This window comes from Papilio machaon, chromosome 7 (genome assembly GCF_912999745.1).
Source record: "Papilio machaon chromosome 7, ilPapMach1.1, whole genome shotgun sequence".
Classification (NCBI taxonomy): domain Eukaryota; kingdom Metazoa; phylum Arthropoda; class Insecta; order Lepidoptera; family Papilionidae; genus Papilio; species Papilio machaon.
The window spans coordinates 2,625,230-2,644,892 of NC_059992.1; the positions used below are offsets into that span (position 1 = coordinate 2,625,230).

At 32.9% G+C, this 19,663-nt stretch overlaps 5 protein-coding genes across 5 annotated transcripts; 2 read left to right on the forward strand and 3 right to left on the reverse strand.

The window, feature by feature from the left end:
- Nucleotides 1–119: 119 nt before the first annotated feature.
- On the reverse strand, nt 120–1,094 carry LOC106719486 (NADH dehydrogenase [ubiquinone] 1 subunit C2). Its single transcript, XM_014513831.2, has 3 exons — nt 820–1,094; nt 574–717; nt 120–273 (listed from the first exon to the last, which is right to left on the reverse strand). Exons 1-3 carry the CDS (start codon nt 977–979, stop codon nt 224–226), a joined length of 354 nt encoding a protein of 117 aa, XP_014369317.1. The 5' UTR covers nt 980–1,094; the 3' UTR covers nt 120–223.
- Nucleotides 1,095–1,351: 257 nt separating this feature from the next.
- Nucleotides 1,352–2,274, forward strand: LOC106719481 (rRNA-processing protein FCF1 homolog). Its single transcript, XM_014513829.2, has 2 exons — nt 1,352–1,518; nt 1,610–2,274. Exons 1-2 carry the CDS (start codon nt 1,516–1,518, stop codon nt 2,222–2,224), a joined length of 618 nt encoding a protein of 205 aa, XP_014369315.1. The 5' UTR covers nt 1,352–1,515; the 3' UTR covers nt 2,225–2,274.
- A 106-nt stretch (nt 2,275–2,380) lies between these two features.
- LOC106719435 (DNA methyltransferase 1-associated protein 1) lies at nt 2,381–5,833 on the reverse strand. The gene is made up of 8 exons (XM_014513774.2): nt 5,480–5,833; nt 4,922–5,085; nt 4,587–4,805; nt 4,241–4,372; nt 3,890–4,153; nt 3,528–3,669; nt 3,006–3,160; nt 2,381–2,717 (listed from the first exon to the last, which is right to left on the reverse strand). The coding sequence occupies exons 1-8, from the start codon at nt 5,682–5,684 to the stop codon at nt 2,604–2,606; spliced, it is 1,395 nt and encodes a 464-aa protein (XP_014369260.2). The 5' UTR covers nt 5,685–5,833; the 3' UTR covers nt 2,381–2,603.
- A 1,109-nt stretch (nt 5,834–6,942) lies between these two features.
- LOC106719543 (retinoid-inducible serine carboxypeptidase) lies at nt 6,943–11,454 on the reverse strand. Its single transcript, XM_014513904.2, has 9 exons — nt 11,344–11,454; nt 10,825–11,048; nt 9,008–9,107; nt 8,707–8,837; nt 8,171–8,489; nt 7,872–8,069; nt 7,577–7,654; nt 7,339–7,493; nt 6,943–7,032 (listed from the first exon to the last, which is right to left on the reverse strand). Exons 1-9 carry the CDS (start codon nt 11,435–11,437, stop codon nt 6,970–6,972), a joined length of 1,362 nt encoding a protein of 453 aa, XP_014369390.2. The 5' UTR covers nt 11,438–11,454; the 3' UTR covers nt 6,943–6,969.
- Nucleotides 11,455–13,121: 1,667 nt separating this feature from the next.
- On the forward strand, nt 13,122–16,018 carry LOC106719544 (retinoid-inducible serine carboxypeptidase-like). The gene is made up of 9 exons (XM_014513906.2): nt 13,122–13,271; nt 13,562–13,788; nt 13,942–14,041; nt 14,121–14,251; nt 14,608–14,905; nt 15,206–15,364; nt 15,444–15,521; nt 15,692–15,846; nt 15,955–16,018. Exons 1-9 carry the CDS (start codon nt 13,187–13,189, stop codon nt 16,015–16,017), a joined length of 1,296 nt encoding a protein of 431 aa, XP_014369392.2. The 5' UTR covers nt 13,122–13,186; the 3' UTR covers nt 16,018.
- The last annotated feature ends 3,645 nt before the right edge of the window (nt 16,019–19,663 follow it).

Genomic DNA, 19,663 nt, shown 5'->3' on the forward strand with positions numbered 1-19,663 from the left:
AATTTGCATGTTACCACATTGTCTTTGCATATTATAGACCTTAAAGTTGAAATAAATATCAGGAATTGATTTTTTCCAGATTTGCAGGAAACAATTCATAATTAAATAATTCTAAAACATATTATCTAGACTTTATTGACTAATAACATGTTTACATTGCCACTGAACATATAAATTAAGCATTTACTGAATCTTCAATTTTATATTTCATTAAATCTAACATTTACCTGATTGGCACCCAGGGTTCAAAAACATCTGCCAATTTTTTTCTCTCTGAAACAAAATACTTACAACTGTGCATTTAAATAAAACCTTGCAGAAGTGAGTTTTTGTGATAATATGTGTAATCTTAGTACTCATCAATATAGAGAAACATTGCAATAATTCATATCTGTAACCGAGGGGTAGGCAGACCATGGACCTCCATTTAGTGCAGTCCCGACACACCAAGCCATTACATACAATTATTTATAAAAATCTTAGGGATTCAAAATTAGTGTAACAGACCTATACTACTAATTGACACTGTCTTTAAGAACTAGTAGACATCTATTGAATATTCATTTAACTTACCTGGAGTAGGGAAATCTTCAGGATGTAACTCAATGTAATGGCGATAGACAGCGTCCTTTTCAGCAAAATAAGCATCTCGTTTGTTTTGCACGTAATTTAAAAGCGCACACCAACCGGCCACTCCAACGACATGTTTTTGAATACCTAAAAATTCAATGAAATATTTTTTCTGTTATATAATCATTTTTCATCGATCAAAAATTCCACAGAAATGCTTTAGTTTGTTATTGTTATGTAATAAATTACCGCTAAAGACTGGACGTCTTGTGCCAAAATTGATCATAACTCCCGTCCCAATTCCAAAAGGAACTCCAATAATATATGGCCAGTATTGGTTTAAAAAGGGTTTCTTCCTATCTTCATCTCCTAATTTAAGAAGATCTATCGCAGACAAATGTGCAGACATTTTATGCGCACAATATTTTCACCACTTTCAGTAGAGATAAAATTCGATCGAAAAATAATAAGAAAGGCGACAAGTTTATGAAATCACAATGACAGATGACATAATCAAAATTGTCAAATTGTAAACACAGATTAAATATAGATAAATGAATAGATGTTGCAAAAACTGTTCTCTATTTTCAAATGTTTTTTTAGCATTACATTTATGGCCTAGTTACAAGCCACTTAAATAGGCTTGTAACTAGGCCTAACCGGAGCTGAAGACAGTCGCCGTGGCCGATATCGGCCGGGATTACATCATCAACTAGGCCATAAAGTTTTCAAATAAAAAAACTGTCAAAACTTTTTTTTCCCGGATGTCAAGCTCAGCTGTCAGTGTCAGTTTGCTTTAAACTTTATAATGCAAGCGTGGTTTTGATTGTTTTGCTGGAGGTTATTAAAGTATTTTATCATAATATAATTAAGAAATCAACTTAGTAATAAGTGAAACAAGATTAATAAGTGGTCATAGTATTTTGTTACATTTTAGAAGACAAAATGGTGAGTGCAATGGTCTTTAAAATAAATGCATGCACAGTAAAGAGAACTAAACAGGGTATTTATTATTATTTTGAAAATTATGTGGTTTCAGGGGAAGCAGCGCAAGACAAGAAAAATAGTAGAAAAAAGATTCGCCAAAATGAAAAAGATTATTAGTCCGAGCGATCCACGAATTAAAGCTAAAGATCGTGCCGAACCCAAAAAGAAGAAAGCAATCGATCCTCATGAAATGAAAATCCGCGAAGTGCCTCAAACTAGCTCTGCTTTGTTTTTCCAATATAATACACAGTTAGGCCCACCTTACCACATACTTATTGATACTAATTTTATTAACTTTTCAATAAAAAACAAATTAGACATAATACAGAATATGATGGATTGTCTATATGCTAAATGTATTCCATACATAACAGACTGTGTCTTAGGTGAATTGGAAAAATTGGGTAGAAAGTACAGAGTTGCACTAAGGATCATAAAAGACCCACGCTTTGAAAGGATAGCCTGCCTCCATAAAGGAACATATGCAGATGACTGCATTGTGCAAAGAGTCACGCAGCACAAATGTTACATAGTAGCTACTAATGATAAAGATTTAAAACGAAGAATAAGGAAAATCCCTGGAGTACCAATCATGTATGTTGCAGAACATAAGTTCACTATAGAAAGAATGCCAGATGCTTATGGAGCTCCTAAAGGAGCCATTTAGCATTTTCATTATTAAAAACTTATAAAGAATTTTTTACTTTTATTCACCATGAAAACCAACTTGATTTTATTTTTGAAAAAGATATTGTTGAAATAAAACTAAAAATAAAAAATCACACATTATACAATGCTTTATTTTCATTACATAATATTCTTACAATAACACAATACCTAGTATACTTGACATTATAATCAAATTGATCCATGTACTTTAATTATATCTTAAACATGTTAACATTGAAATGGCAATCATTTTATTCACTTGATAAAATACAAGATGGATATTATTGTTCATTAGACATTTGTTATGATTATCACAACACAGTCACCATGTGAGATTGTCTTTACAAAGCTCGATTGAAAGCTCGGCAGAGGCAATACTAGATGGTGTTGTTGTGCGAGCCTGGAGAGCCAACTACATCGATTATTTCACCGAGAGGCTTTGTGTCCGCTTCAGTCGACATATTACAAATTGACGGCGGGATTGTCAAAGTCTGAAATACAGAGTTAATTTAACATTACATTAAATTCTATTATAATTTTTACGTAACAACAACTGGTACAATGTGTCTAGTGTTGAATGTGTTATAATAAAATCAATATTTATTTATTTATTAACTCATTGCTAATGCAAATTATGCAAATTTACATCGCAAGGGCGGCCTTATCGCTATAAGCGATTATATTTTTTTTTTTTAGTCTTGGTCATAATTCAAAACAATGGCTGAACTTGTCAAATAAAAAAAAAGACAGTAAAAATTTGTAAAAAGAACTAATTTTACCTTGCCAGGATTGAGAGCTTCATACTGATGTCTTAGTGCCTGCAGTTCAAACTCATATGAAGTCAATGCATTCTTGAGGTCCAAAGCTAAAGCAAGGTCTGAGCGCAGCTCATTGAAATGTTTGCATATGGCCTCCGTTGGTGTTGGGGCAATATCTGAAATGTATAACTTCATTAAATAACGAATTTATCAAAGACTAACTGGTTTACAATTTGTTCATGTTACATTAAAAAATAAGAATCAGTAGCCTAAGGGAATCGACACTGTTCTCTGTTCTAAATGTCATCCTATTTCGTACAGCTATTCTGAAGTTAATAAACACAATTCTCTGGTCAAGGTTATGGGAGTATCCTGGACGAAGGCAGCACAAAACCGTTCACATGTCTGCAGTATCAAGATGATGATCCATAAAACTATTCATCCGTATTACGTATACGTATTTATAATATAAGAAAAGTAAGATAGTAACAATTTTAATCCTTTTATATTATATTTATATCAAAGTATTTGAAACATAAATACCGATATTCATGAGTCGCAACTCCTGCTCAATGGCCTTGGTCTTCCTCTGTCCTACACCAGGAGGCAGCTTCATGCGCTGTGAGCGCAGCCACACTCCAGTGCCGCGAGCCTCCGGGAACTTTATACCGGACCATTCTACTGTCTGAATTATTTTGAAACAAAAAAAATATTACACATAATTTTTAACATTGGACTGCTTCAGTAGTTAAATATTTCTGCAACTTTGTTTTTTCCTCCACTAAAGATAAATGTGACAAGCTAACAATATTGGTGGTCATTTTGGTGGATAAAAATAACATTGTACTTAAAGGAAATCTTTACATTGAAAATATTTAAGTCAGGTACATTAAAAGAAAGCTTACTACAGTTTCAATAGCTCGCATTGGTCTTTGTTGTGCGGCCAGTTTCTTCTTGTGAAGTTTTCTATCATGTCTCCTAGCAATGCTAGACGACACAGTAGATGGTGTGTTCATTCCATCATTTGTTACAGCCGTTTGGTTAGCCGCAGCACTGTTCCCATCCGCTCTTGATATCAGCTTTTGTAGGTCTTGTGTCTTTCTTTCTCTTTCACGTTTTCTGGCTTCGATTTTTTTAAGTTCAGCCAGTAGTGTTTGTTCTTCTTCTATCTGTGATAAAAAAAATCATTTGTTAAGTTCACAACTGGAACAAATAATTACTTATTTTTAATTTTTTTAGTGATGATTTCAAATTACCTGTTCTTTTGTCCTGTCAAACAATCTCCGTAACTGTTCTTTTCTCTTCCTCTCGTGTTCTGCATCATAATGATACACCCGTTTCTCTCCATTAACCATAGTCACCGTGTTTGACCATGGATTCGTTTTTACCTATGAGTTAAAACAGATTCAAAATTTTAAGACTTGATTGCTTACTGTATATATTTATTCTTTATCTTATTCTTTCAAGTTATCTTTATCTTATTTTATTCTTTCAAGTCTAATCAATTATTTTAATTTTAGAACATGTTGAAAGTATAAAAATCATAAAGTTTTGTTTCAGTAACATAGATAAAGCAATTAAAAAATTATTTTTTTAATAAACCTTGCTTAAAATGCCGCATATGTTGTAGTAGCGCTCCTTTAAGTCTTCCACACTTCTATCCCTAAAAGCAGCTCGATCCCATCTGTCATGGATAACAATGAAACGGAGATCAAAGCGCTGACACAGATCCATCAAGTGGTCTGTCTCTGCCTGACTCCAATCTTCAGATTTTAAGTATTGATTGTATTCAGACTCTGAATAAGATGGTATTGAAACTTGCTGAAAGAAAATAGGAGCCATAATAAGTACTACAATTAAGATAAGCTCGACTTAAAAGTAACTTCATATCTAAAATTTTAAAAGAATAATATTGGATAAAAACATTTAGTACTAACCTTATTAAATTGTGCAAATGGATATTCCTTACTTTCATCTGTTTTTCTTTTCCAATGATAGAAGACTGCATTATCTTTACGAGCTGGATTGGTAAATGGGGCCCATACCCATTTCCTCACTTTTCTCATACCAAGCTTTGCTTTTGTTTGTTTATATGCTTTGCCTTAAATAACACATAGTTGAGTTCATAAAATATTTAAATTAGTAAAACTAGCAATTAATAACTACAATTATATTAATAGAATGTTTTCCAATTTAAGATGGATGAAAGTACTTTTTTATACAATCCTTTTTTTTTACGGCAAACGAGCAAATGTCCACCTGGATTCGCCGCAATAGTGAGGCGACCGTTGCCCATAGATATCCACGAATGCAGATGCGTTGCCTACCTTTAATTAACGGAGAAGGGAACACACAGAAAGAGGATATTTCTCCTACTACTACTACTATTGCTGGATCCCAAATGTTTGATTGACCTAATTTGATATGGACCCATTCAAATTTGGATACTAGTACCTAATTACATTTTAAGTATTGCATATATGGTGCTAACTTACCTGTATCAGTTGGTAAAAGAGGAGGCAAATCCTTGTTATCATTATAGAGTAATGCAAAAACTTCCCGATGCATTCCTTCGGGTCTACGAGCAGCTTTGGCCGTCACATACTTCTTTTTTATTTTATCACCATGTAAAATGCTATCTCTGGTGATTTCTGCAGTCCCAGGCTGTTCAATATCTAATATATCGAGAATATCAGCCATTTTTGTTTATAATTTAATAATACTAGCTGGTAAATACTTCTTAATATTTTTTTAAATTTGAAAACTTTACGCTATTATGTGTATCATTTATAGCCAATTCATTTTACGACACCAAATTATCCGTCCGTATCCAATACGCTGAATTGACAATTGACAATTGACATAACAACAATGACATTGACTATTGCATTTGCTTGGCTTGTCCTTTGGCATTTGGCAGTGACAGTTTGAGGGAAAAACTGTGTTACCAGGAGTCAAATAAAATGCTGCAAGAAAGAATTGGTAATTCCACGTAGGGTAGGGCGCATAAAAATTTAACATTTGGTCAAATTATGAAAAGCCTTCGAAACAATGTTCTTGTAACGCCAACAACAATAATATTAAAAAAAAATCGTTGCCGTAACATTGACATTGTTGATTGGCGGATGTTGGAGATCGTGGCGCCCTCATGACAGGGATTATTTTTTGTTAGTTATGAATTGGGTCCGTGGTTAAGTAGTTATTATCTATCTATATACTAGCTTTTACCCGCGACTCCGTCCGCGCGGAATAAAAAAAAAGAAAAGAAAACGGGGTAAAAATTATCCTATGTCCGTTTCCTGGTTCTAAGCTACCTACCCACCAATTTTCAGTCAAATCGATTCAGCCGTTCTTGAGTTATAAATAGTGTAACTAACACGACTTTCTTTTATATATATAGATATATATCTATATATATAAAAGAAAGAAGTACTAGTAAGTAGTACTTTCGAGATAATTAAGCCGATGGAACGAATATTTTCAGGGATAATAATTTTTTATTCACTTATGAATTTTCTAACTCAGTATTTGACCTTTTTTGCACTAGAAAATTTCACTAAAGATTAACACTCATATAGAAAGTTAACTTATGTGTTCAATAAAAAAGAAATATTCTATGTAATATACTGGGTCGTGGTATTCAATTGAGATGAAACGACGCCGTCTGAGAAAAATAGCCTTGGAAATTTACTAGTATCTATTACGAGAGGGCTCCCCGATCTGTTCGAGAAGCCATCTTGACCCGGCCATTGTAGATTCTCAAGCCACTGTAACTGACCTAAAATAACATTCTTCAAAGGAAAATTCGAATAGTACTTTGTGCATTCTAATATTGGATATACGTGGCTCTTGAATATTTGCACATAATAATAAGTAGTATGCAAATATCTTGCATTTTAAAAATAATTTTTTTCATTGTATTTCAAATAAAAAATACTAATTAAATCTTTATTTTTAATAATATTATTAGTCGCATCTTTAAAAATTATCCAAACGTAGTCATATCACGTAGAACAGCACTAAGAGCTTCGGGGCTGGATCTTGGTGCCTGTAACAAACAAAAAAGTATTTAAACTTTACCGATTGTGGACTTCATTGTTTTATAATCTCACTAAGTATAACTAAGTATATTATAAAGTGGCACCAAATGAACTGCCTCCAAACAGCAATTAACGAATTAAATATTCGTTTTTATAGATTATTTGACAAACAAGTTTGATTCGACAAAACTTGCAGGATACAATGCAAGAAAGGCAAAGTTGATTGTTCTCTTGTGTCGGCGGTCAAGAGTCAGTATGGGTCACAGAGCAATAAGCAAGTAATATTTGTAAACATGTTTCGGTATCAAACTTACGCTGTGACTTCCTGTATTGATCCAGAAGAATCTGAAGTTTCCATGAGCTTTGTAATATCCTTCGAGACGGTCGTTCTCCCAGATGGGACGACGAGGGGAGTTTTTATATTGTTTAGCTCCCGCCCATTGAAGTCTATCAACCCATAGTATTTGCCCTGTAATATATGGAAATAAGGTTTGCAATATAAAACAATTTTATTTTGATTTAGAACTTTCAATATAATGTTAACTGTTTTACCTGGAGTGGAACAGATTAAATCAGCATTTCCATTGTATTTCGTAAGAATAATGTCTGTCTCGTTAAGTAGTTTTTCAACTGAAATTGAAACAAAAGAATATATAAGTGAATACTACGGGACAGAATTGGTCTATAGAAAAATGTTAAGTTCAACTATCAACTGTCGTATTTTCCCTCTTTAAACCACTTTATGGAACGCTATGCTTCCTTAGTACTTAGGTATATTGATAGTAAGTTTTTTTGAAATTTAAAAGTAGAACATTGCAGGTTCGTTTAAACAAACATAGATACTTACTACCGTCAGTGACTGGTTTCATAAAGTCACCGTTTTGAGCGTTAAAGACTGCATTTGATGATGCTTGCCAGCGGACTTTTTCGGGAATTTTAAGGGCCTGCTTGACTCTGGTATTCATTAATATATGCGTGTCCCATTCATCGCTTTCGCGGCGAGACCGAAGAGGTGAGTCTCGTATCATCATTTCTCTTGCAACCTCTATAAAATAAAGATATTACACTTAGAAAAAATTAAGTATGTCTCAGAAAATCAATAGCAAAAGGGAAAGTAATTTAAATACAAAATATGTATTTGCGTACCATAAGCACTCTTTTTTGTATCAGGAAGTGATACATTTCTTGGCGCTAGAATATCGTAAAAATCAACACTAGTTGTGGCGGCAAACACCGCACGTTGCGTCTGCGCCCATTGGTTCGTAGATTCGACATAGGATCCTTCGTTGAAAAGCCTCTCAGCTTTTCTAGCAGCTGCTTGGATACTCTCGTAGCCATCTTGGTCAACCAGACCAGCAGCTAACAGTAACGGGCCCCAAGTTAATGTTGCATCGACTGGAGATATCCATGCGTTACCCATAGCTATGCCGCGAAGATTTGACTTCAATGTGCCCTCTTTTTCTGCCTATAATGTTCATTGAAAGCTTTGAAACCGACATAACAATAAAGTAAGTAACTAACTAAAATATTTATGATGCAATTTGGGTTCAAATATGTATTAAGATTTATTAGGATTTTTTCCGATTTTCAACAGCTACATCGATCCTTCTTAAAGTATGTTCAGTAGTCGACTTAATAACAGAGTCGTGTAGAATGAATGATTTTTCTATCATTGTATTTACCTTATGCATTTCAATACCAATGTCAATTGCCATTTTGCCTCCATACGACTGGCCATAGATGTATACGGGAACTCCTTCGAATTCTCGATGGGATTCATAGAATCCTTTCATCAGTTCAACAAAGTCTGTCGCTGTTGAAAAGACATTAAGTATTTACTGTGGGTTCCCACAGGCGAAAAACATATGCGAAAATAAAAAACCATCCAGCAATATATTTTAGTACAGATGTTTCGAAATAGAAACTCATGTTTACATACATAAGCAATTCAGTAACTATTTTTAAACAATTAGTCTATTTTACCTATTTCTAAATTAGTTTTAGTCAAATATTTGACATCATCAACATAACTGAATCCTGTACCCACGGGATTGTCGACGAACATCACGTTGAAATTTTTAACCTGAAAACATACAAAAATGACGAAGGTAAAGTTTTTATTATGCGGGTAAAGAGGGTAATGTTTTTTGCTGGTTTGTAAGTATATTTTTATGTATTAGGTCCTTACATATGAAATTGGCGTTTTTCGTACTGGCCACTTTAATCACGAATTTCTCCTCTTTGGTAAGGAATTCCAATTTCAAATTTGTACAGCTATAGACTCATGTATTTGTGGTTCGATGACCGTCATTCATTTGTTTTTTTCTTCTGTTTTTTTCTGTTTGCGTCACTCATTTTACAAAATGGAAAACTTAAAATATCGTATTATTTACGAGTACGAGTTCCGCCGTGGCACTAGTGCTGCGGAAACGACTCGAAGGGTGAATGATGTGTATGGCGGTCGTGTTGCAAAAGAAAACACAGTTCGTTTTTGGTTCCAACGTTTTCGTTCTGGAAATTTCGATCTGCAGAACAAGCCCCGTGGACGGCCTAAGACTCAAGTTGATAATGAAGAGTTGAAGGCTATTGTGGAAGCGGATCCATCGCAAACCACGTCCGAGTTAGCTGCAGGCTGCGATGTTAGTGATAAAACTGTTTTAATTCACTTGAAGCAAATTGGGAAGATTAAAAAGCTTGAAAGGTGGGTAACTCACGAATTGACTGAAGCAAACCGGCAAACGCGCGTCGACTGTTGCGTTACATTACTAAACCGGCACAATAATGAAGGTATTTTAAACCGAATCATTACCTGTGATGAAAAATGGGTTCTTTACGATAATCAGAAGCGCTCAGCGCAATGGTTGGATCCTGGCCAGCTAGCCAAATCCTGCCCCAAGCGAAAATTAACCCCAAAAAAGTTACTTGTAAGCGTTTGGTGGACTAGTGCCGGTATTGTTCATTACAGTTTTCTCAAATCTGGCCAGACTATTACGACTGATGTCTATTGTCAGCAATTGCAAACCATGATGGAAAAGCTAGCGGCTAAACAACCTAGGCTGGTCAATCGCTCCACGCCACTGCTGCTTCACGACAACGCTAGACCACACACTGCGCAACAGACGGCTACTAAATTAGAAGAGCTTCAATTGGAAAGTCTAAGACATCCTCCGTACTCCCCGGACCTTGCTCCAACAGATTACCATTTTTTTCGAAATTTGGATAACTTCTTGCAAGGGAAAAAATTCAACTCCGATGGGGCAGTCCAAATCGCCTTCAAAGATGTTATTGATTCCCGTCCGACTGGTTTTTTTAGTAAAGGGATCAATGAACTACCTATGAGATGGCAAAAGTGCATAGAAAATAATGGTTCATACTTTGATTAATTAAATATATTATATTAAAAAATATTCGACTTTTTGTTCCTCCCATAAAAAACGCCAATTTCATATGTAAGGACCTAATATTTAGTTTTGTATATAATATTTAAATTCCATTTTAACCCTACAGGTCTTTATCTACATTGATAAATTTAAAGAGATTAACCAATCTGTTAAAGCAATCGTTCATCTATCATAGATTAATATTACAGATTAGATTAAAGTACTTTCTCAACATAACCTAAATAATAAAAAAAATAAAAGTAGCGCATCAATTTTGTTTGTAAATTTCATTTAAGAAGGAATCTGTATGTATGTACTAGTCTCTATAATTTGATTGTTACGCAAACTTTTTCGTACACCGTAAAAATTTCAATTTTGGCCCTCAACTGTGCATCAATCGCTTTTATGTTTAATGCTTACCCAAGTATAATTCCTGTCTTTCAGTGACAGATCTTGTGGTCCAAGTATTTCAAAGTTCCCGATGCCAGTGGAGGAGCCGCCAGGGCCCCCTTGTAGCCATATTATAATAGGGCGCTCGGTGTAATGTTTGACTGGAGCCGTTGTGTAGTACAACCAGTAGAACATGTGAGCTCCTTCGCGTACGGTAACATAGTCAAAAGCTTGCTTGTACGGTCCGAATTGAGCTGAAAATGAAAATTAACTTAGCTCTCTTTTTTCTTACCGTAGTGATTAGTGTACGTAGTGGGTACTTAGTATTAATTATTGTTACGAAAATGATTCATTATATGCGTGATTTTTGTGTTTTGAGATAAATTTTGTCTATTAAATGTTTAAAAGTTCGACACCAGATGGTGTTAGTAGCAAAGTAAAACACATTGTTGAGATATATCATAGCTATTGCCAAGTGAAGTTAAAAATGTATCGTAATTACAAGAACTTTGGAAAGTTATTATTTTTATGAACATGAGGATGACGTACCTTTTTTTAGCCATTTTTTAATTGAGCGCAACGGCGTTTTATTTGGTCCAGTTAAAAGCGTTATATATAAATATATCTTAATAAACGTCAACATATGTATTTATTTTCAACAAGTTTGTTTCAAGTGATTAAGATCCCTTTTAAAATTGATAAAAAATTATAATAGTTGTCTGACGTCATGTCTAAAGATGAAAGCGGAGGACCGCATACTGTGGTAGGCATTAGGCCTACATTATTATGTCCTACAATAGACAGACAAAGGCTGATCATGATGTTGATAGCTAAAGAAATTATTTTAGTGGTAGTTAATATGTTCCAATTTTTCTTCACGTCAGTGAGAAGAAAAGTTTCAGAGTTATTTTTATTACAATGGGTATTATATTCAATGCGTAATAAGTCGTACGAAATCCTTAAACGACGTGGCATTAAAGGTGACATGAGATTGTGCTACCAAATTTATGAAAGCCTTATATTAATAATATGAAACCGTTTATTTATGTGTTCATTATGTTTCATATAAATTATAATATAAAGTAAAAGTAAATATTCATATAAATAACTTTATTAGATATGTATGTTTATTAATTTTTTTAGAGTAACAGTACAATAAAAATGCGAGAGTTGTACTTAGAAACTTGTTAATCAAATATTAAAGTTTAAAAGATAATAAACGAATAAATCTAAGTGAACCATTTCTCTACGCTATCAACTAATTTTTGTTTTATCAAAATGTAAAACGAAATTTGAATAAAAATACTACGGTTGTTTTTATTTTACAAATACTTAGATTTCATTTTATAACTAGGTAAATAATAACCAGGTAATAATGACTATGAAATGTTTCACTCACCTTCAGAGCAATGACTTACGAAAGCGGTAATTAAAAATATATAAAACAACATGTTTGCGTAATTGCTTAGTTGAAACAAAAAATCTTTCACGTCAATCTTATTTATAAAACGATTTAGAATCGGCAAAGTAATATCATAAACTACTTAGAACTTATTGATATCTGATTTGTTTGATTTATTATCGAGATTGCTATCGTAATTATAAAATATAATTACACAGCTGTCGACCGCAACTCCGTCCGTGCAGTTAATAACAAAAAAAAAACTGCCTATGTGTTCTTCCAGGCTGTGTTCATCTATACCAAATTTCATCAAGGTCTATGCAGCCGTTCTGGAGATACTTTGTAACAAACATCCATCCATCTAAACATTAGCATTTATAATATTGAGATTATGATCCTAAACATCAAACACGAAAATTACGTCTCCAGGTCATTTAATAGTTTTTATTAATTTCAACAGATTAATTGGAAATATTAAGTAAAATATTTAAAGTGAAAACTTCTAATTATGCAACATTTTTGATATAAATTAAAAATTAATTAACTCTAAATTTTACCGCCCAACTCTTTCTATTATGTCGACCTACACTCTAAACTCAGTTTCCTGAATCTTGTTGTTAAGATCTGACGTCTTCCCGCTAAGTATATTTGATTTCTACGTGCGATTTCGACGATGTTCTATTTTTTTTGTAAAAGCATTGAATTAACAAAAATATACGGTTATTTACTCTATGGTTATTAAATTAATACTCTGATGAGCAATTCAATGCGAGAAATTTTTAAAAGTTATAAAAAAAAAATAAAAAAAAAAATGCAACCGAATTAGCGGTATTAAACATGTTATAGACACGACCTTTTATTTCTAATTGAACTGATTTGATTATTTGATTATTGATGTATTGATAAAATAATAATACTTATCTGATATTCCACAGTTAATATATTTTGCAACTTTCCTTATGACTTGCTTCTATTGAACACTGTTAAACAATGAAGAAGTGTATACTGGTTTGTATATCAGCGCTTGCTATCCTGACAGGATTTGCAGAGAGTGGCAATTCATTTGAAACAATCAGTAAGTAATCTTAATAAGTATAAGCTTTAGTATTTTCTAGGCAAGGCAAGAAAGGGGGAGTACTTACATAATTGTGTGTTATCGCCTTTAGTAATGGTTGTTTTGTGTACAGTTATGTCGTTTGTTTTTTCTTTTTTATTAACGCGTAATGTGTATATACACATTAGTAGAAGTCTATACTTAAGGTATATACAAGTCCTCGCCTGATAGTTTTAATTTTAATTTTGTATCTTTCAAAAAATTATATGTGAAGCGTTTAAAAAACTTAAGCATGTATGATTTTTTTGTAGAGCTTCAAGGCATAGGATTTAACGGATTCAAACATACAGCTGCGTTTACGAGAATATTAGGCGTAGGAGATCTGTTCTGGCTATTCTGGCCGAGCCTTGCCGATGACTCCACCACTCGGCCTTTGATAGTATGGCTAGATGGCGTGACAGGCGTACCGCCAAGTCTACGGGCTAATTTCGAAATGTTCGGACCGTTTGGAACAAATTTGAGAAGACAAGATTCATGGGTATATTCTTACGCATTTATTTCTACATTAGTTATAATACAATTTTGTCTGTAAATGCTGAACTCCAATCCAAATCTCTACGACAATTTTGCCTTCACTGACAACTAGTATAACTACATTTTATGATAATTTTATTCCCTATCATTTTTTTAGGTTAATTACTTCAATTTGTTGTTAATCGATGCTCCAGTCGGCACAGGATATAGCAAAGCGGAAGATGAGAATAACATATCCACAAATTTTGAGGATCATGGTACCTTTAAATACAATGTTTTTGAAAGTAATATTATATCTTCGAATAAATGTAGACTTAGTTTTTTATATTTTTTCAGTTGATGATTTAGTTAGTGTTCTAAAATCGTACTATGAGATACATAAGGAGTATACAAACACACCAGTTTATGTTTTCGGACAAGGACACGGAGCACAATTTGCGGTTGCATTAGCAGCTCGTCTCGCTGAGGTGTGTGATTTTATTATTACTGCTAATGGAGTTAATCGTAGAAAGTTTTCAATATTTTTGTAGCACAAATTTGTATTTGATATGCCTACTCTGTCCTCTTCTGTTTGTCTATCAACTGTTTCGTTGGTAAGAAGCGGAATATCAAGATCTTATTCTATTAGTGTGGTATTTACTATGCGAAATTTGATTTGATAGTTGACATTATTAAAAGTTATGAAGTGATCAAAACGTTATGGATATGATGCAAAACATTGATAGTCAGGGATAGTTTTTGGGAATGCGCTTTTATCGATGTTTTATTAATCTCCCATATCCTTGTAAGTGTATAAAATTCAATGTAACCAATTGCATTACAGAAAAGCCAGTTTAGTAATGTTATAAAAGGTGTTGGTATTGGCAATGGAATAATATCTCCAGCGCTAGCGTTGACTAAAATAGGTTTCTATCTTGAAGAGTTCGGAAAAATCGATGGTGATGGACGAAGAGTGGTCGAAAATTATTCCAATAAAATAAATAGACTTACTAATAATGGGCTGTACGGAGAAGCGTTCGACTTATTTTTATCAATAAAGAAAGTCATTAATGTAAATGCTGGTGCGGCTGGGATAAACCTTGATGATATTGCTGAAAAATTGACTCGTGATAAATTACAAGGTGAGTGATGAAGTTTTACTTTGGAACTCCAGATTTATTTATTTAATTTCCTTACACAAATAAGAACTCAATAGGAACTAATACAAAAGGAGAAAAGTTTTGCATCAACAGATTAGTTCTCTTACAGCTGACTCTTCGACAGAGAAGGGCTATTTGGTTTGTTTGATGATTTTACTCCTATATAAGTTTTAGTTATACCAATTTTCAAAACTTAACTATACCAAAATATTCGTAAGTTCCCAGCGATAAAGATAACTCTTAAGCAAAATGGGGAAGTTTTAGAAAACTCCTTAATTTCAGAATACTTCAACAGACGTCTTAGTGCAGAACAGTACAGGCTTATGGAAGAAACTGTTCCACCACTTCTGGGTCTGTCTGGCAATGTGGTATACGATGAACAACGAGAGGCTGTCTTAAAAGCATTTAGGAGTTCTTTTATGAAACCAGCAGTTGAAAAAGGTACACTTTTTTTCTAATTATATTATTGTATAGCGGCCACTTACACATCGATGTCAAAGCATAACGTTTCTTGTTTCAGTGGAGTACTTACTTCAAAACACAAACATATCAGTGACTATTTACAATGGAAATTTGGATGCGATATCTAATACACCAGGCGAGTACTTAAAAGTTTAAATGTATTTTTGAGTTTGCATTTCCAATTATAAAATTACTAATTTTATGTGTAGTCATTTCTTATCATCTACTCGAGATGGATGATATTGAAAAATAGATGGCGTTAGTTGTATTTTGATACATTCAAAATAAAATTCTCTTTTTTACCAGGTCAATTATTATGGGTTGACAATCTGCGTTGGTCTGGTCAAAACGATTTCTTGAATGATGCAAGGAAGCCATTTGTAAGAAGCCGTGGTCTTCAGGGTTATTTCAGAAAGACGTCACGGTTGCATTTTTACTGGATGAACTCCGTAGGCCAATCGGTAATACTAAGTTTGAGGTTGTTTGGTAAATTTAACTCACCTTAATTCACATTCCTAGAATTTTTTTATACTTACAAAAGGCAATTCTTATGACTTAATTATTTTCAGGTTCCACTTGATGGTTACTATGGTATGACGAGAATTCTTCAAATAATTACAAACACTGTCTGATGAAAAGAAATAAATCAATTTTATAAAAGTAATCGAGTAAAACTCACATTTTTTATTAATATCATAACTTGACATTAAACTGACCTTTTTCCTATGAAGTCAAATAATCTAGTTTCGAACGGAGCGTCAAAACATTAAAATAGTTTAAGATTTTTGTGATTTTGTTATCAGATATCTCGTTGCAGACGTCAAAGAACCGGTTCAATGCATAAACTACGAACATCTCATTTATTTAATTAATCCTTCCGTGAAATTGACACAGACAGTCGAGACTTGTTAACTAACGTTAGATTTCCTGATTGCAGATGTCTATGGGCAGCGGTCACTTCGATTTTTTTTATCATGTGGCCATGCTTTGCCACCTTGTACTATTAAAAAATTTAAGATCTATCCGTATTATTAACGACGAAGATAACTAGTAATTGATTAGACGAACAAGAATCCCGATTGACTGCTGCTGTAACATTCCGTAAAAGTATAGGAATCTTTTTTGTAAAAGTATTGGGAGCAAACGTGCACCGGGAACACTGAGATGTCACACTTCAAATTTAGGTACAGGTGATCATAGTGGAACATACTAATGAACCGATTGAAATTTTATTTTTTATACGGAAGCAAACGAGCAGCGGATCGCCTAACATTAATTGATTCGACGCCCATAGATATCCGCAACACCAAAGGACCAGCGTTGCCGGCTTTTAAAATCAGAGAGTACAGGATTCATTCAAAATAAACAAAAAAAAAAAAAAGATAATTAATCTAACTAAATTATTTAGATGGTATTGTAAAATGAACTTTATTAGTATTCAAATAGATTTCATTTCTCCAACAATTTAGTAAACCTGATAACACAATTATATCTAAATGCTATATAGGTAACTATACCAACTACAGTTTCGTAGTGAAATGTGAAACTTGATGAAGATCTCCCAGACCTTTGGTAATAAAGATGTTTTACAAAAGGCTATTTATAATATCGCTCTTACGCTCTTAAGATTCAAATTTAATTTACATAATTATTTTTCGTTCGTTACGAAATTCATTTTAACCGGATTTAGTCTCTTGATATTTCAAAGGGCGAAACCTTTGTAATACTGAATTAGTTAAATGGTTATTTAGTCTCAGTTTGTTCTAAACCTGTTTGGAAATATTTATATACCTTAGTAGTTTTTTTTTCATGCTACAGATTATTTAAGTGCTGAGTGTAAATTTCATCTGTGTTCCTACATTTAATTATATTTTTGTCGAGTAATCTAACATGTAGAGACATATAGAAAAAAATATGTTAGTCGCTTGGTTTGATATCCAGAAGTAAAAAATTAGTTTTCGTGTTTGCTAACTCTACGATAGCCGGAATTATTAGCTATTTACACCAAATGTCGGTTCTGAATCCGTCAGAATGTAAAATATTCGTTTTAAATATTATGTGTTATTTAAAAATATGATGTCCGACTCATCGTTGGCTAATATCAAAGTAATATAATTACAGAAATATATTAAATACATAAAAACACTCCTGTTACAGTGGAATGAAGATACAAAGTTGGTACGTGACAGTAGAGTGAATACTCCTTTAGGAAACCCTTCTACTGGAACAAATTACGTCCGTCTTCAAATACGGTGTAAGTGGGATATCTAAAATAGGTTACTTTTGCCTCTTTCATCTGTCACATTGCCTCACTTTGAGATTTTCTCAGCTCTTGGGGGATTTACTAAAAGCCTCTCAATAAACAAAATTGTACACTCGATATAGTCCCCGCTTTTGTACACCGTGTTCAAAGGGTAAAGTAATTTTGGTTGCAAACAAAAGAATTGTATGAAACAAGATCCAGACACCTGATGAATAATAAAATGAATACGGCCTCAAACTAAAAAAAAAAACTTAGGAATACACGTATTGCTAGTTTTATTATTTTAAAGCTTTATAGGTTATACTTGTTGATTGCTGAGAGTTTCTCTACATCAATACTTGATAAACGATTTTTTTTATTATAGACATAAGCATAAGTATAATAAGTGTATTGTTTAGAAATTCTCCCAGATTTCATATGAATAGTATTGTCAAAAATCAAGATTAAAATTATCCAACAAACACCGTGTCACGTGATTTTTCTGAAAGAAAACGAAGGCGACACAAAGTGTCTACTTAATGTACTTGAAAACTTAATATATAATTTAGTTTGGACTTTTTTAGAGGTCAGAGGCTCTAATGTCATTATCCAGATGTTTATTTAAGTAACCTTTTTATTAATGTTTCTTCTGCATAAGGATAATGTGCAATACACGAATTTAAAATAAAAAAAACATGTCATCACATCGTCTTCCTTTTTCATTGATGCATTAAAAAGGTCATTATGAATGAAATTTATTGCAAGACGTTAAAAAAGTAAGCTTTTTCATACAAAGAACACTATCTGAATCCAGGAAAAAAAATACAAAGTATACCCCTTTATAATATTCACATAATTAAACGATTACACATTAGTAAGAAAATAGAAAGCACGTGTTTGTTAAACAATATTTAACTAACATATTGAATAGCTGAAAACTTGTCATGCGTTAATTATTTGAAGTAAATATTATCAAGTATTATGTTGTGATGATGTGATCACTAATCACAACATAATACTTGATAATATTTACTTCAAATAATTAACGCATGACAAGTTTTCAGCTATTCAATATGTTAGTTAAATATTGTTTAACAAACACGTGCTTTCTATTTTCTTACTAATGTGTAATCGTTTAATTATGTGAATATTATAAAGGGGTATACTTTGTATTTTTTTTCCTGGATTCAGATAGTGTTCTTTGTATGAAAAAGCTTACTTTTTTAACGTCTTGCAATAAATTTCATTCATAATGACCTTTTTAATGCATCAATGCAAAAGGAAGACGATGTGATGACATGTTTTTTTTATTTTAAATTCGTGTATTGCACATTATCCTTATGCAGAAGAAACATTAATAAAAAGGTTACTTAAATAAACATCTGGATAATGACATTAGAGCCTCTGACCTCTAAAAAAGTCCAAACTAAATTATATATTAAGTTTTCAAGTACATTAAGTAGACACTTTGTGTCGCCTTCGTTTTCTTTCAGAAAAATCACGTGACACGGTGTTTGTTGGATAATTTTAATCTTGATTTTTGACAATACTATTCATATGAAATCTGGGAGAATTTCTAAACAATACACTTATTATACTTATGCTTATGTCTATAATAAAAAAAATCGTTTATCAAGTATTGATGTAGAGAAACTCTCAGCAATCAACAAGTATAACCTATAAAGCTTTAAAATAATAAAACTAGCAATACGTGTATTCCTAAGTTTTTTTTTTTAGTTTGAGGCCGTATTCATTTTATTATTCATCAGGTGTCTGGATCTTGTTTCATACAATTCTTTTGTTTGCAACCAAAATTACTTTACCCTTTGAACACGGTGTACAAAAGCGGGGACTATATCGAGTGTACAATTTTGTTTATTGAGAGGCTTTTAGTAAATCCCCCAAGAGCTGAGAAAATCTCAAAGTGAGGCAATGTGACAGATGAAAGAGGCAAAAGTAACCTATTTTAGATATCCCACTTACACCGTATTTGAAGACGGACGTAATTTGTTCCAGTAGAAGGGTTTCCTAAAGGA

Excerpts from the sequence above, each read along its gene's own strand:
- LOC106719543 (XM_014513904.2), bottom strand. The coding sequence starts at position 11,437 with ATGTTGACGTTTATTAAGATATATTTATATATAACGCTTTTAACTGGA. Across the intron at positions 8,490-8,706 it reads TTGGTATTGAAATGCATAAG|GCAGAAAAAGAGGGCACATT; the intron begins GTAAATACAATG and ends TGAACATTATAG. Across the intron at positions 7,033-7,338 it reads TCAATACAGGAAGTCACAGC|GCACCAAGATCCAGCCCCGA; the intron begins GTAAGTTTGATA and ends TGTTTGTTACAG.
- LOC106719435 (XM_014513774.2), bottom strand. The coding sequence starts at position 5,684 with ATGGCTGATATTCTCGATATATTAGATATTGAACAGCCTGGGACTGCA. Across the intron at positions 4,373-4,586 it reads TATGCGGCATTTTAAGCAAG|GTAAAAACGAATCCATGGTC; the intron begins GTTTATTAAAAA and ends TTTAACTCATAG. Across the intron at positions 3,161-3,527 it reads GTTGCGACTCATGAATATCG|ATATTGCCCCAACACCAACG; the intron begins GTATTTATGTTT and ends TATACATTTCAG.
- LOC106719486 (XM_014513831.2), bottom strand. The coding sequence starts at position 979 with ATGTCTGCACATTTGTCTGCGATAGATCTTCTTAAATTAGGAGATGAA. Across the intron at positions 718-819 it reads AAGACGTCCAGTCTTTAGCG|GTATTCAAAAACATGTCGTT; the intron begins GTAATTTATTAC and ends TTGAATTTTTAG. Across the intron at positions 274-573 it reads TGAAGATTTCCCTACTCCAG|AGAGAAAAAAATTGGCAGAT; the intron begins GTAAGTTAAATG and ends ATTTTGTTTCAG.
- LOC106719544 (XM_014513906.2), top strand. The coding sequence starts at position 13,187 with ATGAAGAAGTGTATACTGGTTTGTATATCAGCGCTTGCTATCCTGACA. Across the intron at positions 14,252-14,607 it reads TAGCAGCTCGTCTCGCTGAG|AAAAGCCAGTTTAGTAATGT; the intron begins GTGTGTGATTTT and ends ATTGCATTACAG. Across the intron at positions 14,906-15,205 it reads GACTCGTGATAAATTACAAG|AATACTTCAACAGACGTCTT; the intron begins GTGAGTGATGAA and ends CCTTAATTTCAG.